The sequence below is a fragment of the Manacus vitellinus genome, unplaced genomic scaffold (assembly GCF_001715985.3).
Source record: "Manacus vitellinus isolate BGI_N305 unplaced genomic scaffold, ASM171598v3 scaffold_8_pilon, whole genome shotgun sequence".
Lineage (NCBI taxonomy): Eukaryota > Metazoa > Chordata > Aves > Passeriformes > Pipridae > Manacus > Manacus vitellinus.
This window is the reverse complement of record NW_021940864.1, coordinates 23080058-23093510: the sequence shown is the minus strand read 5'-3', so window position 1 is coordinate 23093510 and position 13453 is coordinate 23080058. Positions and strand designations below refer to the sequence as shown.

Here is a 13453-nt window from a genome sequence, read left to right as displayed (position 1 = left end):
TGCATTTGCAGTTTTTGCCTTAACCTGTTTCACAGAGAAGATGCTCAGTGTGGAGTGTGTGCTTGGAAAGCAATCTAAGGGAAACACTTTAAAATATACAGTACTTAAGCAAAACCAGACTTTTTAAAGCTTCTACCCTGGTCAACACATACTTTTTTGAGCACACATCCTTATGCATGTTGGCAATTTTGCTGAGGTCAGTGTGTCTTCTTATCCTTACAGTTACCCTTGGTCTGTATTTCTCATACTTTAAGTTTTCTCTGAGCTCATCTTTTCTGAAGCATATTCCTTAAGTGCCACTCTTCAGTCAGATCTGCTTTCACACCACACACCTCCACTGCTCTGCTAGTCTCTGTACCTTAAATGTAACCTGGCCAAACCTTAACCTATAGCTCAAGGTAGAGCAACAGATCTATTGCAAAAGCGAATCTTGTATCCTGCACATTTTGAGGGCTATTCACACTCCAGATAGGCTCAGGAGTGTGGATAAATTCAAACTAAGTGAAAAACATATCCTTCAAGACATTTAGCAAATTACATGTTGCTTTACATGCTGCATGGTCATAAATGAACATGTGGTTATTCTGCCCTTGGTTCATCTTACTGGATTTATTTAAGATTGATTTTTGGTATAAATTTCTTTTTTGAATGGAGAAATTAATCCCATTTACATGGCAGGAGGGTCAGCCAGTTTGCTGAGGGGCAGAGGTGGGGCAGAGGTGGGGCAGAGGTGGGAGGGACATACTGAGAGCTGCTCCTGTTGAGCTCCCTGGCTGTCCAGGGAGCAGTGTGATACAATTTCTACAAAGCCTTTTATTCATTATACAGTCAAAATTGATGAGATCATAGCTCCATCAAGTGCTCCCAATAAATTTGGAACTTCAAATGGATATTTTCTATATAAAGGGAAAACTGTATTAATTTTAACAATTTAATTGTTGTGTCTGTGTGTTGTTACGGATGAACAAGCTGTCAGCTGCTTTGTGACACTCATCCTGAAACTCTGCTTTGGCTGTATCTCCTTACTGATCCCAATTAAGGTACCATCAGAAAAAAAAACAGAGGCTAAATGGAGATGTCAGTGGCAGGAGTCTCTTGTCAAAAGACACTGTTATTTTCTGTACCTGGGCTAATAAAAAGCCTATTAATTAGTGCATGTTTAGAACAAACTGGATCTGGTTTTGCCTTACTGGAAAGATGAAGAAGATCTTTCATTTAATTTCCCCTCAAAGCACTCTAAACCTCAGATAAATCATCCTGAGTCAGCATTCAAGGCTCAGATAAAAAGACATCTCTCTTTCTCTTTCCTCTCTGCATCTCACACAGTTGTACCCACTTGGAGACCTGTGTCCCAAAGGAGTCCCTGGGCAGACAGTGGGGAGTTGGGTAGCCTGTGGTGGCTCTACCCTGTTGCACTGCCTCAGTGCACCAAGAGCCAGCAGCTGTTTTGTTGTAATAACCCATGGGCAATCCAGGCATGAGCTCTGACCAGAAAAATATAATGAGTTAATGTCTCCTGCCATACTGTAGTCCTCTCTGCCTCTCCACCAAGGGATAAACAAGTGCTGTTAAACAAGGCCTCAGATTGGAACCCTCCTTCTAGACCCCAGGCTTCTGTTTCTCATTGAGTCAAACATATATGGATGAGAATTAAATGTGAAAATATTTACCATCATCCCTGTACTTCATACCCCAGTGACATCTGTTTTGCTTTGCTCCAAGTAGGAGCATGATGCTGTTGTCATGGCAAGGTGCATTGGAGCCATCCACCTGCATTCCCAGAGAGTCTCAGACCTGTGCTTTGTCTCTGGGCAGAGATGTAGTTTTTCCAGTGGGGTGGTTTGAAAGTGCCTCATTGCACAAGCAGGTGATGTTAACAGCCACAGTGAGGAAAAGAGGAAGAAAATCAAACATCACAGAAAAAGGCACTACCTTAGTCATAATTCAGCCATGCGTGGAAAGCTGGGCAGAAGGAATTTCCAGTCTGCTCAGCTGCTTCCTGGAAATGCTAGAGCTAGTCTGTAGGCATATCAAGAGAGGAGTGTGACCACCAATGTGGAACAGAAAATAAAAAGAATTAACAACATTCAGTGCATTAAACAGGACGTCAGATCTGATGCTTGTAGATATTGCCGAGTCTAAAAGTTGAGAAACAGCAAAGAGATTGCTTTTACACGCAGACAAAATTTGAAAGACTGCTCCTGTGGGACACCAAAACCCTAAAAAATATTTTAAAATGTATTTAATGCCTGAATTCATTTTGCTCTTGAGTGACAGTAGGACTATACTCAGTGCCCTTCCCATCTAAGCAAGCGGAGGGTTTGTTTCCCGGGAGGGCCTGAGCCTGTTGCAGGATCTGTTCCTGCATGTAACGAAATTTAATAGTCTCACTTCCCTTCAAGTATGCAGCTGCTCCCACCATTTGGTTACCTTTCTCTAGCATTGCTGACAAGAGTCACCCTTAGCGTTACAGTTTGTTGAGGTCTTCCCAAACTGTATTTCTCTCATTGTTTTCAGTTTTTATCTGTGGTAATGGGTCAGTCTTGCTTTTCCTTTTATCAAGATCTGACTCTTCTCTTGATCAGGCAGTTTAATCTAGAGATTAACTAAAATGTATTTAAGGTAAGTGAATACTGACATTGTCTTCCAGTGACTGGTACTACAGATCTAAAATAACTCCTACTTGCTAGTATTTGTAAGGCTTCATTTGTTCTGGCATGAACTTTTTTGCTGGGCTGCAGTTTGAGTAGTAAATACAACTATTATAGGTGTCACAGGATGGGCAGTCCAGATCTCAGGCTATTTGTTATAAAACAGCCTTGTAGAGCTCCCTGACTACACAGAGCTCTCTGTCCATCAGCTTTGGCTGTACTCTTCTTTTCTTGCATCCAATTATCTCAGATGAATTCAACTAAAAGCTCTGTAGACTACGCTTTACAGATAGCAAGATAGACCATTCTCATCTATTTTAGAGCTAACATTTACAGGTTAATTACCGGTCTTTAACTGCTGGTTTCTAGCACAGACTACTGCACTCAGAAATCATGGGATAAGATGTGATAGTTCACAAAATCAGCAGAGAAACAGACTACAATGAATGAAACTCGACAATGGTTTGTTACTGGCAAATTTGAAAACTAGGTAATCAATAGATATTTGGAGGTTTTTGTTTTGGGTGGGTTTTGTTTGGTGTTCTTTTTTTTTTTTGGCTTTCATTGAAGCACCAAGTTGACAGACATGTTGAAACTATTTGCATTCAAGTCTCAATAAATATAATGTGGGATATTCCTATAAACGGTTTAATCTTGTTTTTTAAATAAAATCTGCATAATTATTCTGCATCTCTTCCCTGCTAGCATCACTTTTATTCTTGCAGCCAAGAGAGTCAGTTAATAGTTTCATTCAAACTTACTGGCTCCAGCTTTTGTTTTTGGCTTCTCCCATCCCTTCTATTCTAGCTGCCTCCTAGGGGAGACGTTGCAGGAGTTGTCAGCTGCAAATTTTTTTTTTTTTTGCAAACCCATCCATTGCTCTGATTGTGCTAAACCAAGCGAGGAAATGCAACCAGTTGTTTTTCTTTTTTGTGTGTCTGTTTGGGCTTTCTTCCAACAAACCTCATGCTCAGCTTTCTTACCCCTGCCATTAGGCCAGTGACGTACATTTTCTTCCTTGCTTTACCTTAGGCCCTGACTTGGCAACTCACATGGCAGATGCCTTTTTCAGTGCTCTCATCCACTGCACTGGTATTATAAAGCAGGATGGGCGTGCACGAGCACTAGTATTGAAGCAGGCACAGTGACTAACCTGCCTGCCAACCTGTTCTTGCTTCTGTCTGGCCCATCATCAGTGCCACAGAAAGTGTGTAAATGGGAAATGTTTTGGAAGAATATTCTACTGAATGGAGACAAGGCTAATGTGAGTCTGGTGGCAACCACCAAGCTTGGATGTACTTACTACAAGCATTTTTGTCCTCTCTACTGGCTTTGCTGCTTTAGTCAGCCTACAGTGTTATTATGCAAAGAACTAGATGGTGGTGTTCTGGCACTCAACTCCAGGATAGTGAAAGAGCTTGGGTATCACAGTGCTTTTCGTGCTGTGATTAAAAAAAACCCTAAACCCACACCTCTCCTGGAGGTGGTCTTTGCAGAGGCTGGCTAATGCTTGTCCTTCAGCTGTAAGAGTCAGTACCAGTAAAGAGATAGGAAAACAAAGCTGTTCCAGCCTGCTGCTTTGATCCTTCGTTGGCACACCTGTACACACCGAGACCTAAGCAAAGGGGAGCAGACACAGGCTCTGTAAACTTTAGGGTACTTATGCCCTCTGAATATCAAATCCTGGAGTCAGACACCAAAGAATACATGAGGATCTGACTCATGGGGAGTGGGTACAGCACATTGCAGCTACAGCTCCCATGGCTTCCCTGGGTTTTCTGTCCATTTTCTTCTGTGCGCAAAAAGGCCAAATATATATAATTTGTAGATTTCTCTGCAGATGGGGCAGAAAGGAGAGGCAGTAACTCTGCTAACATGCTGTGGCACTTTCTGCATTTGCAGGTTCACAGAGACGGAGGCTAATTCCGGCTTTATCACTGGATACCACTTCCCCAGCAAGGAAGCCTGCCAACAGCCCCGGGGTCCGCTGGGTGGATGGGCCACTGCGAAGTGGGCAGAGGGGCCTGGGGGAGCCCTTTGAGATCAAAGTCTATGAGATAGATGATGTGCAGAGGCTCCAGCGACGGCGAGGTGGGGACAGCAAGGTGAGTGCAATCTGTGTGATCTCCTGGAGTGTGTAAATTGTAAGGGTCAGCTCTTGATATGGAAGATTGGAAGGAGTATCTGAAGTTGAGTATTTTAGAGTAACTATGGATACAGGCTTTATTATTATTTTAAGGCACTTTTCCTTCCTACCTCTTATCACCTGTTTAGGCAGTTCGTGATGTTGTTCTCAGACATGGTTTTGTTTGGAGAAACTTTCTGTGGTGAGTTTTCCACTGCACTTCACCCACACAGCAGATTTGTTAATAGAGAAAAAAGTGGAATAGTGTTGAGACCTTCACACAGGCCTGAAGGAGGATAGTTGTATTACTGGAATTGCTTCCAGACTGGCAAGGGTAGCACAGCCCTCACTGTGGAGTCACTTGCTGCACGTCTTGATGGTTGCCACCTCTCAGAAGTCACATGAGGCCAGGCTTCTTGTCCACAGACAGCACTGCACCCTGTGCTGTCACTGTGCTCCATATCTTTACAGAAAATATATCATCTTTATTAATGATTGTGGATTACTAGAGCTTTTCATAACACACTGCCTTTGTTTAAGGATATTTTAAATTTGATATTGCTACCAGTTTTCTATTTTAAAATATGACTACTGCATTTCTTATGTGCCAAGCACAAGGGTGTATTTAGGCTTTTAATAAAGCAAGCAATGAATTTTCTTCTCCCAAAAGCTTAGGATTTTTTAGCCAAACTCTGGTGACAAAAAGCAGAAATGTTTTACCGCAGTTAATCTAATTTCAAGATGCTGCCTGTTATTAATTATTATGGTTTATTATTAACTACCATTGCAAAGTCTCCAAAGCTCACTGATGGAAAACATCAAAACCAAACAAAAGCAATAAAAATAAAAAAGATAATGGATTTCATGCAGTGATTCATATGCTTCCAGAATAAATGGCTCATTGTCAGTATTATTGATTGGAAGATCATTTCACTGAATGGATCTGAATATTTCTTCTCCTCTTCATCTATTCCTTCCTTGCTTCTTTATCCTGTTTGGCAGGAGGTGATATGTTTTAATGCCAAGCTGAAAATCCTGGAGCATCGCCAGCAGAGAATTGCTGAGGTCAAGGCCAAGTACGAATGGTTAATGAGAGAACTGGAGGTGACAAAACAGTACCTGATGCTGGATCCTAATAAATGGCTTAGTGAATGTAAGGGCATCCTTTTATTGCCTGGACTCATAGGTTTCCTTTGGTTTATATAATGGGGGATGGGTGGAGGAGAGCAGAAATGTGCGGTAAGAGAGTGAGATGTGAGCTACTATGTTTGTGAACTAAAATGAACCAACATATAACCTGAGAGCAAGTTTTAGGCTGATTGTATTTCTAGAACTAGTTCCTATAATTCTTATTAAATGTTTACAGGAGAACTGAACAATCCTTTTTGCCTGAGAGCTGAATGTTGAAATGGTACAGCATTCTAGTGGTGGATATTGCCATTGGTAGATTAACATTCACGCGTTTCAGTCCACAGCTCCTGAAAATGAGATTTTTTTTTTGGCCTCAGATCACTCAAACGTATAAGCAATATTATAAATCTGCTCTTCTACCACAAAATAACACTGTGAAGCAAACTTGTCCCTTGGCACCAGTGGGCTTACATGAAAAATGAATTTGGCCCATTTTTTATAACTATATATGTAAAGTTCAGAGAGCTTAAAGATCATTCACATTCAAATGAAGAAGGGCCTCAGCACCTCAAAGGAAAAAACATAAAGAGTGCTGCGGTAGTTATACAACAGTTTTTAGTATGAGCAAGCAGACAAGTTCATATCAAAAAGTTCTAGAAAAAAAGCCACAATATGCAATTTATCTAGGATAATGGCATGTAGCTAAAGGAGGCTGGCTGGTGTGTTCTCTTACAGCATCCTAACTCTTCCTTTGACAGTTGCCTTAAGTTGACCCTAGATTGGTACATCCTTCAAAACAGCCACAGTATAGGTTTCAGGAACACTATTAAGGAAGAAAAGTAAAAAAAGACAACTTTAAAGAGAGCAAAGAATTTACTATACAGTGCTGTTCACTTAGAGTGTGATGCCTTTGCTTCTGATTCCAGGGTGGTAAATGCAGAAAGCCTCAAGGATTGCAAAGACCTCAGGGACTAGATAAGATGAGAAGTGCTGGCCCAGACAATATATCTCACACTTGGCTTCCATGGAAGCTGCTGTTGGCTGGTCTCTGGCAGCATATGGGCACCTAAGTTGGAGTTTTTGATGTGTATGCCTTCCCTTGCCATGCTTGAGTGTTCTAGTGAGAGTCATATGGAACAGAGAAAGGTGGGAGGAACAAAGAGGCTAGGGATTGGTTTCTAGTTCCGAGTTATGAATTCAACAAAGGAGTTGTTCTCCCAGGACAGAGGAGCTATTTAAAGCTGCTTCTGGTCAGGAGAATGTGTGAGAAAGTCAGTACATGCTTAGCACTCAATATTTGCTTAAGGGTGATGGAGTGTGGCAAAAGCCATCTGCAGCTCTGGTGAGGATGGCAGAGCATATTGCTCAAGAAAGCATCCCGTGCAGCTTAGAAGTATTTTTCACAATGGGCAAGCCACTGTGCCATTTTAATAGCCATTAAGCAGAAAAGGCAACTTTTAACGACAGTGGCAAGCCAGAGGTAATAATGTTGTATATTGATGGGTCTGAAGACTTGAATTAGTTCTGACTATCCCAACAACAATCACTGTTGTTTTTTTTTTTACTTTTCTGTGTGGTTTTTTCTCCCACAGTTGATCTGGAGCAGGTATTTGAGCTGGATTCTCTGGAATACCTGGAGGCCCTGGAATGTGTGACTGAGCGTTTGGAAAACCGTGTCAACTTCTGCAAGGCCCATCTTATGATGATCACCTGTTTTGACATCACCTCTAGACGCCGATAAAGTATGAACCTCAAGAGAATTTCAATGTGCATCTCTGCCATCCTCCTTTTCCCTTCCAAGTAGCATCCCAAAGACAAAAGAATGAGGATGAAGGTTGGAGTCAAGTCTCAACTGTGTGTATGAGAGATTTGCTATACTATACAGAGGTCTAGTATTAGAAAAAATGGGACAAGCATGAAAAATGGAGATATAAGGTTGTTGATTCTCTTAGCCTAAAAGAGCACTTTGAGGAACCTTTAAGGATATGTCTGTAAATAAGAACTGCTGGCAGAAGACCCTTCTTTCCCTGCATTAGCGGAGGAAGGAGAAAAGGTGGTTGTAGGACTTCCACTGAGAGGTTCATTAAAAGAAAACCTATCCAGAAAAACTGTTTAAGTGCCTTGCAAATCTTTATTATCCAAACATTTATGTTCATACTTTATTGTGTACAGATGGTGCTAGTCAAGAAAAGAAAAAGGAAAAAAAACAAATACACTTTTGAAATGTATTTACAGCTTGTTTTTCTCTTGGTGTTTTCTCCTATTTCAGACTTGCTGTTTCTAGGTAACTTGTGTTTGTAGAGATATTTCCTAATCAGTACAACATATGAATAAATGTTAACTGTCTTTTCTTGTTACCAGAGTAAGGCCACTCAAAGAGAAATTCAACTTTCCCAGATGGCACAAAAGTATTTCTAGCAGAGAGTAAGATTTGCTTATATGTCTTCTGTACTCTCTTATATGCTGGAGAATTTTCCCAGCCTGTAGGTTTTGCAATGTACGAGAGAGGAGAAGTGACATTACTGTGAAGTAAATATCTTTTCGGTTTGAACCAACTCCCCCAACTTGTTTTCTTTTTCATATTTTTTTTTGCTTTGTACTGGCTGGAGTTATGAATGAGAAGGTACTTTTATCCTAACCCCTTTTTCTGGTGCTAATAACTTACTGAAAAATTATCCTTTAGGCTAAATATTCCAACAGTTATCAGTCCAAAAATGAGTGATTATTCTGTGATTTCTTTCTTCAGGCTCTGATTGATAAAATTTACCTTCACCTCTTTATGACATATACCACTGCAAAACGTGTTTTGGCAGCTTTGGATCCCTGGCCCAGTGTGTCCATAGTCACAGACATATCTGAGAAGGCTCTACTTAGCTTGGTATATCTGGAAATAAAGTAAATGAGTAGATATAGCACTTCAAGTATGTAGGCTATGGCATCTGCTTCACTAATCCTCCAGTACGTGAAGCCATGGCAAAATTCACATTGACGTCAAAAGGACAGGGGCCTGTGCCTCAATGCACATCCAGATGTTTTACTAGTTTGCCTCTTTATCTACAAAAAAAGTATGTGGGAATGAAAATCCTTTGTGTTTTATAAACAAATGTGCAAAATCTGCATTTTAATTACATATGAGCATGAAGAATTATTTTGCTGAATTAGATTTCATATTCCTCTGTATTGAAATAAGCCTATACACAAAAATTCCTCTTTCACATACACTTGTGCTACACTCCTGTTGCTTATGAGGAAATAAGAGCCTCATTTAATATATACTCAAAATGCATTTACTGCTGTATTTATGTGCAACTTTTCTGTTATCTGCAACATCATATTAATGCTATCTTACAGTATCCCAAGCAACAAGTTCCAGTGGAAAAATAATACTGATAGATTTTCTAGTGGTTAGGTAGAAAAAAAAAGCTTTTTTAAAATATAGAAATAACATTTTTATATTTTTATTTTTATTTAGTAATAACAAATCTTAATTCTATTACCCTTGTCACTGGATTTTGTAGAAGATTCTTCTTACAATCTATAAAATTACTTGGAGGGGAAAAAAGGTCCTACATGTAACTCAGTTTCTACTGTTCCACACCAATTTCCTATCATGAAACTTTTATTCCAAGTAAGAATTAAAGACATATCCCCTTCTCTCTCAAAGGAAAAAACCACCACCACCACAAAAACTCAAAACCAAACCAAACCAAAAAAAAAAAACAGCTGCAGAGAGCCAAGGAAATCGCCCCTACACACAGTCTGGGACTTATGCAGGAGTGGTGATGTTTCTATAAATCGAGTGGACACATTTCAGAGGTATTGTAAAATATCGATTGCATGTAATATTCCTCATCATCATTAACTCAATTATTCATTGACTCTAGATTTGGTACTTCTGTAGATTGGGACGCATAGAAAGCAGCATGTCTACCTAGCCATTACTTAAAACAGTAAGAGCATATGTTCGCTCTGCTTACCATGATGGACCAAAATTGATTCCTGAAACCAAATGGATTATGCCAAGGATGAATTTTGCGTACTGAAAATTATGTACTAATTAGCAGAATCATAGTACTTACAAATATTTGATTTCTGAGGACCTGATTAAAGTGACCATTAACACTCCCTTTATATACTAGTATTCATATCCTAAAATCCATACTCATCTTCTCTTTCTTGACTTTTTGTCATTGCAATTCAGAATTTGCCACTATGTTTTTAAGAATTGTGATGACTTAATGGAAAAAGAGGAATGAAAAATTTGTGGAGATTTGAACACTATAAAATGTTTTCTTCTCAAAAATAGCTTTTTACTTCAGTATTTATATTATTATATTTCAAATATCTGCAAAAGAGGTAATTAAAAGCATCAAGACCTTATTATGCAATGGATCTTAGTCTGCAGTAGTCAGCATTTTACAGAAGACCCATACACTTCTGCAAGTCATCCAGGAAGTCCCATTATTTAAGGAATTGCCAGCATAATGCTGTTTTTATGTTGATTTTTTAAAAGGCATCATGTTGCCTAAAATGCACAAGGAACAACATGAATGTAATGCTTAATCATTTGCACATTCAGAAATCAATCTTATTTCCCTGGGACAGCTTTAGTAGCGAACAGCAGTGTTAATGTAATTAGGTTTGAAGGTTAATTCTTTGTTTGCATGTGTGACAGGAGATCACAGCTCTTCATTGTCGAGTTGTGTGACAGCTGCAGAACAGCACTACTGCTCCGTATCCCCACCACTGTTCTCCAGCACGGGCAGCTGTGGGGCAGCTTGAGGCTTATTCTGGGAACTGCTCATCTTTGCATATGTGAGCCTTATTCATACAAGGGACAGAAGTTGATTTATAGCCACAAATTCAAGTGTAGCCTTAGACTGGAGACTTTGGCTGCAATCTGGATTCAGACATCCTTCTGGTCTGTGTGAGCTCTTGCAGCAGGCAGAAAGCCATGGGTCACACCCCTGCTGGCTCCAGGTGCTGGGTCACTTTGTGTCCTAGAGGATATGGGAGAGCCCTAATTCCTGGTATGTTTGTCATAGTGACACAAGTCTTTTCTCTAGGCATGCATGCCTTGTATTTGCCTCAAACTGATTCCTTGTCAATTCATTCGGATCTAAGCAATCCGAAGTATTACTTTATAGAGAGACAAGGAAGCAAACCAGTACTTGGGCTCTCCTTTCTTAGGTCTTTACTGGGCCTCTTCTCATCTCACCTGCGCTAGTAAAACTGAAGCACAATTGTGTTAAGAGTCAGGAGAGTTACAGCAGTGTAACCTTCCCATAGCGAGGAAAAGGAAAATTCATCCACCTGCCTTTTTTTTTTTTTTTTTGGTATTTACTGTGCTGTTATATTGTAGCAAAATATTCTCCTCTTACGTATTTGATATCCCCTCATTTTGCATAAGAGCTATTGCTGAACATCTGCTGACTTTGATTCAGTCTTGGAGTACCCACTGCCATAAAACATAACTTCTGAAACATGCAGGTACATAAACCAGTAAGTGGTAACAAGCAATGGCATGATCCTCTGGCATGAAGCAAGCTAAGTGAGAGTTGCAGATAATGTACAGAAAAGGATGAAAGATATAGAGGCTGAAAACTGGGAGTGATGCTGGAAATAATGCTCAGCAAGTCTCATGCCTGCTCACAGGATAGGCTCAGTCCACCTTGAAGTATGGGAGATTTAATTTTTTTTTTCGTTTGTCTCAATACTATGGTATGTCTTAAAATGGGGACTATTATCTGTGGCATGGAGTTCAAATGTGATGACAGCTGAAGAATACAGACTCTTTTACAAACATTACCTTTTATAAATGTTTGTGATTTTGTTGCATCTTTCTTATGAACTAAAAATAATTGTAAAAACAAAGGGTATATACATAAAGAGAAGTATATATGCAAGCAGTCTGAGACAGTCCCCACACACATTATTGTGGGGAGGTGGCATAGGTGTTCACAAATGGTAACACCACCACTCCCCCTTCCTCCTCCAAGGAGTGCCTACAAAACCTTTCTCCTTGCATTCACCGGGATGAAGGTGACTCACGCCACACTACAGAGAAAACTTATGCTTGAAACACTTTTAAGGCCTGCTTTAAAAAGTCCTTTCTTCCCCACCTTCAATCTACAAAGCCAATTGCTGCAGCTCCCATCTAGAGGCCTGTAATAGTATTCCAAATGAACTACTCTATATTTCAGGGTGTCATGAATTTAAGGCAAGATATTTTACAGTCTCAGCTGTTAAATACAATAAATTCTGCATATGTGTGAGGAATACAGCATAGTTACATCAAGTGAGAACCTGGACTCTTGGTGGTCTATGAGATCAAGCTTTCTGTCTAGTCCTAATAGCTTTAAAATTATAACTTGAAGCTTCTTCACTGCAGAAGGAAATTCCATTCTTATAAAACAGAGGCTGAATGACCCTCTGATGCCAGTTCATATGATGGGAGGGATGGTTGCACAGCATCAGGGATACACCAGCTCGCTGCAGAGATCAAAGCATTGGTGTTGTTAAACACTGATAGGAGTGGATGATGACCATATGGAGAGGCACTTTTTCTCAATTCCACGGATGGGTGGCATACCTTGCTTAATCCTGATGTCCTCATGGTCTTTGATTTGTTACTCCACAGGCTTTTGCATTGGCAACACACAGCAGTTTCTGAAGATACAAGGCTGGACATTGCTAGCTATCATAAGATTTGAAACAGGTTTCCAAATAACTATAGCAAACAAAACTGTGAATGATTTGTCAGTGCAAAGTTAATAATCTCTCTCTGTCTCTCACATTTATTGTGTGCTCATCCCAGGGTTATCAGAGTTTCCATACCTGCTCTTGGAAATAATAAACCATTTTATTATTGTCTTTATCTTTCTTCTTTCTCCTTCTCAAGCAACCTTTCAAAAAAAAAAAAAAAGAAAAAAAGAAAAAAAGGAAAAAAAGAAAAATCTGTTTTCCCTGAAAACATAGCACTCTTTACTAACCCGGTTGAAGTCAATATGGATTTTGCCACCAACTTCATAAACAGCAGTCTCATGCTCACTTATGCAACATTTTGAAGCTCACAAAGGGCATGATGATTCTGCAAAGAATGGAGGTACTGAAAGTGAAATAGTAGCATTCAGCCATAATATTTCAAACTACCTTCAAATGCTCCTGGACAGGAAATAAAACACAACCCAAACCATTTTACTTTGAGTGGTCCTACTTAAGTATTGAGCGAACTTTATAATAATGGTAATAAATTGGTGCTTGAGGCAGTTTCAGCTATATTACATATTCTCTATATAATATAGATATGGATGTATTCACCCTCTATATTGTATATGTATGTGTGTGAGTATTTACATGTAGCACACATACATATATGTTTTATGTATGCATAGATACTAACTTTTCTACGTTTTACTTCTTTCCCTCCCATAGCTGAAACTGCTGGTTACTAACATCCACATCATATTCTATGTATGAAGGATATAATTTATTTGTAAACTCAGGATGTTCTTGTTTTATAGAGTTGCTTGTATTTTATAATTTA

The 13453-nt window shown here is 39.6% G+C and overlaps 1 protein-coding gene across 1 annotated transcript in view; it reads left to right on the top strand.

Annotated features, from left to right (window-relative positions):
- KIF26B (kinesin family member 26B) overlaps window positions 1–8324 on the top strand; it is a 197497-nt gene extending 189173 nt beyond the window's left edge. The window contains exons 11-13 of the mRNA XM_018085040.1: window positions 4554–4756; window positions 5779–5929; window positions 7500–8324. Coding sequence (XP_017940529.1) covers window positions 4554–4756; window positions 5779–5929; window positions 7500–7648 — 503 coding nt within the window. The 3' untranslated portion in view covers window positions 7649–8324. The remainder of the gene's footprint in view (window positions 1–4553; window positions 4757–5778; window positions 5930–7499) is intronic.
- Window positions 8325–13453: the final 5129 nt, after the last annotated feature.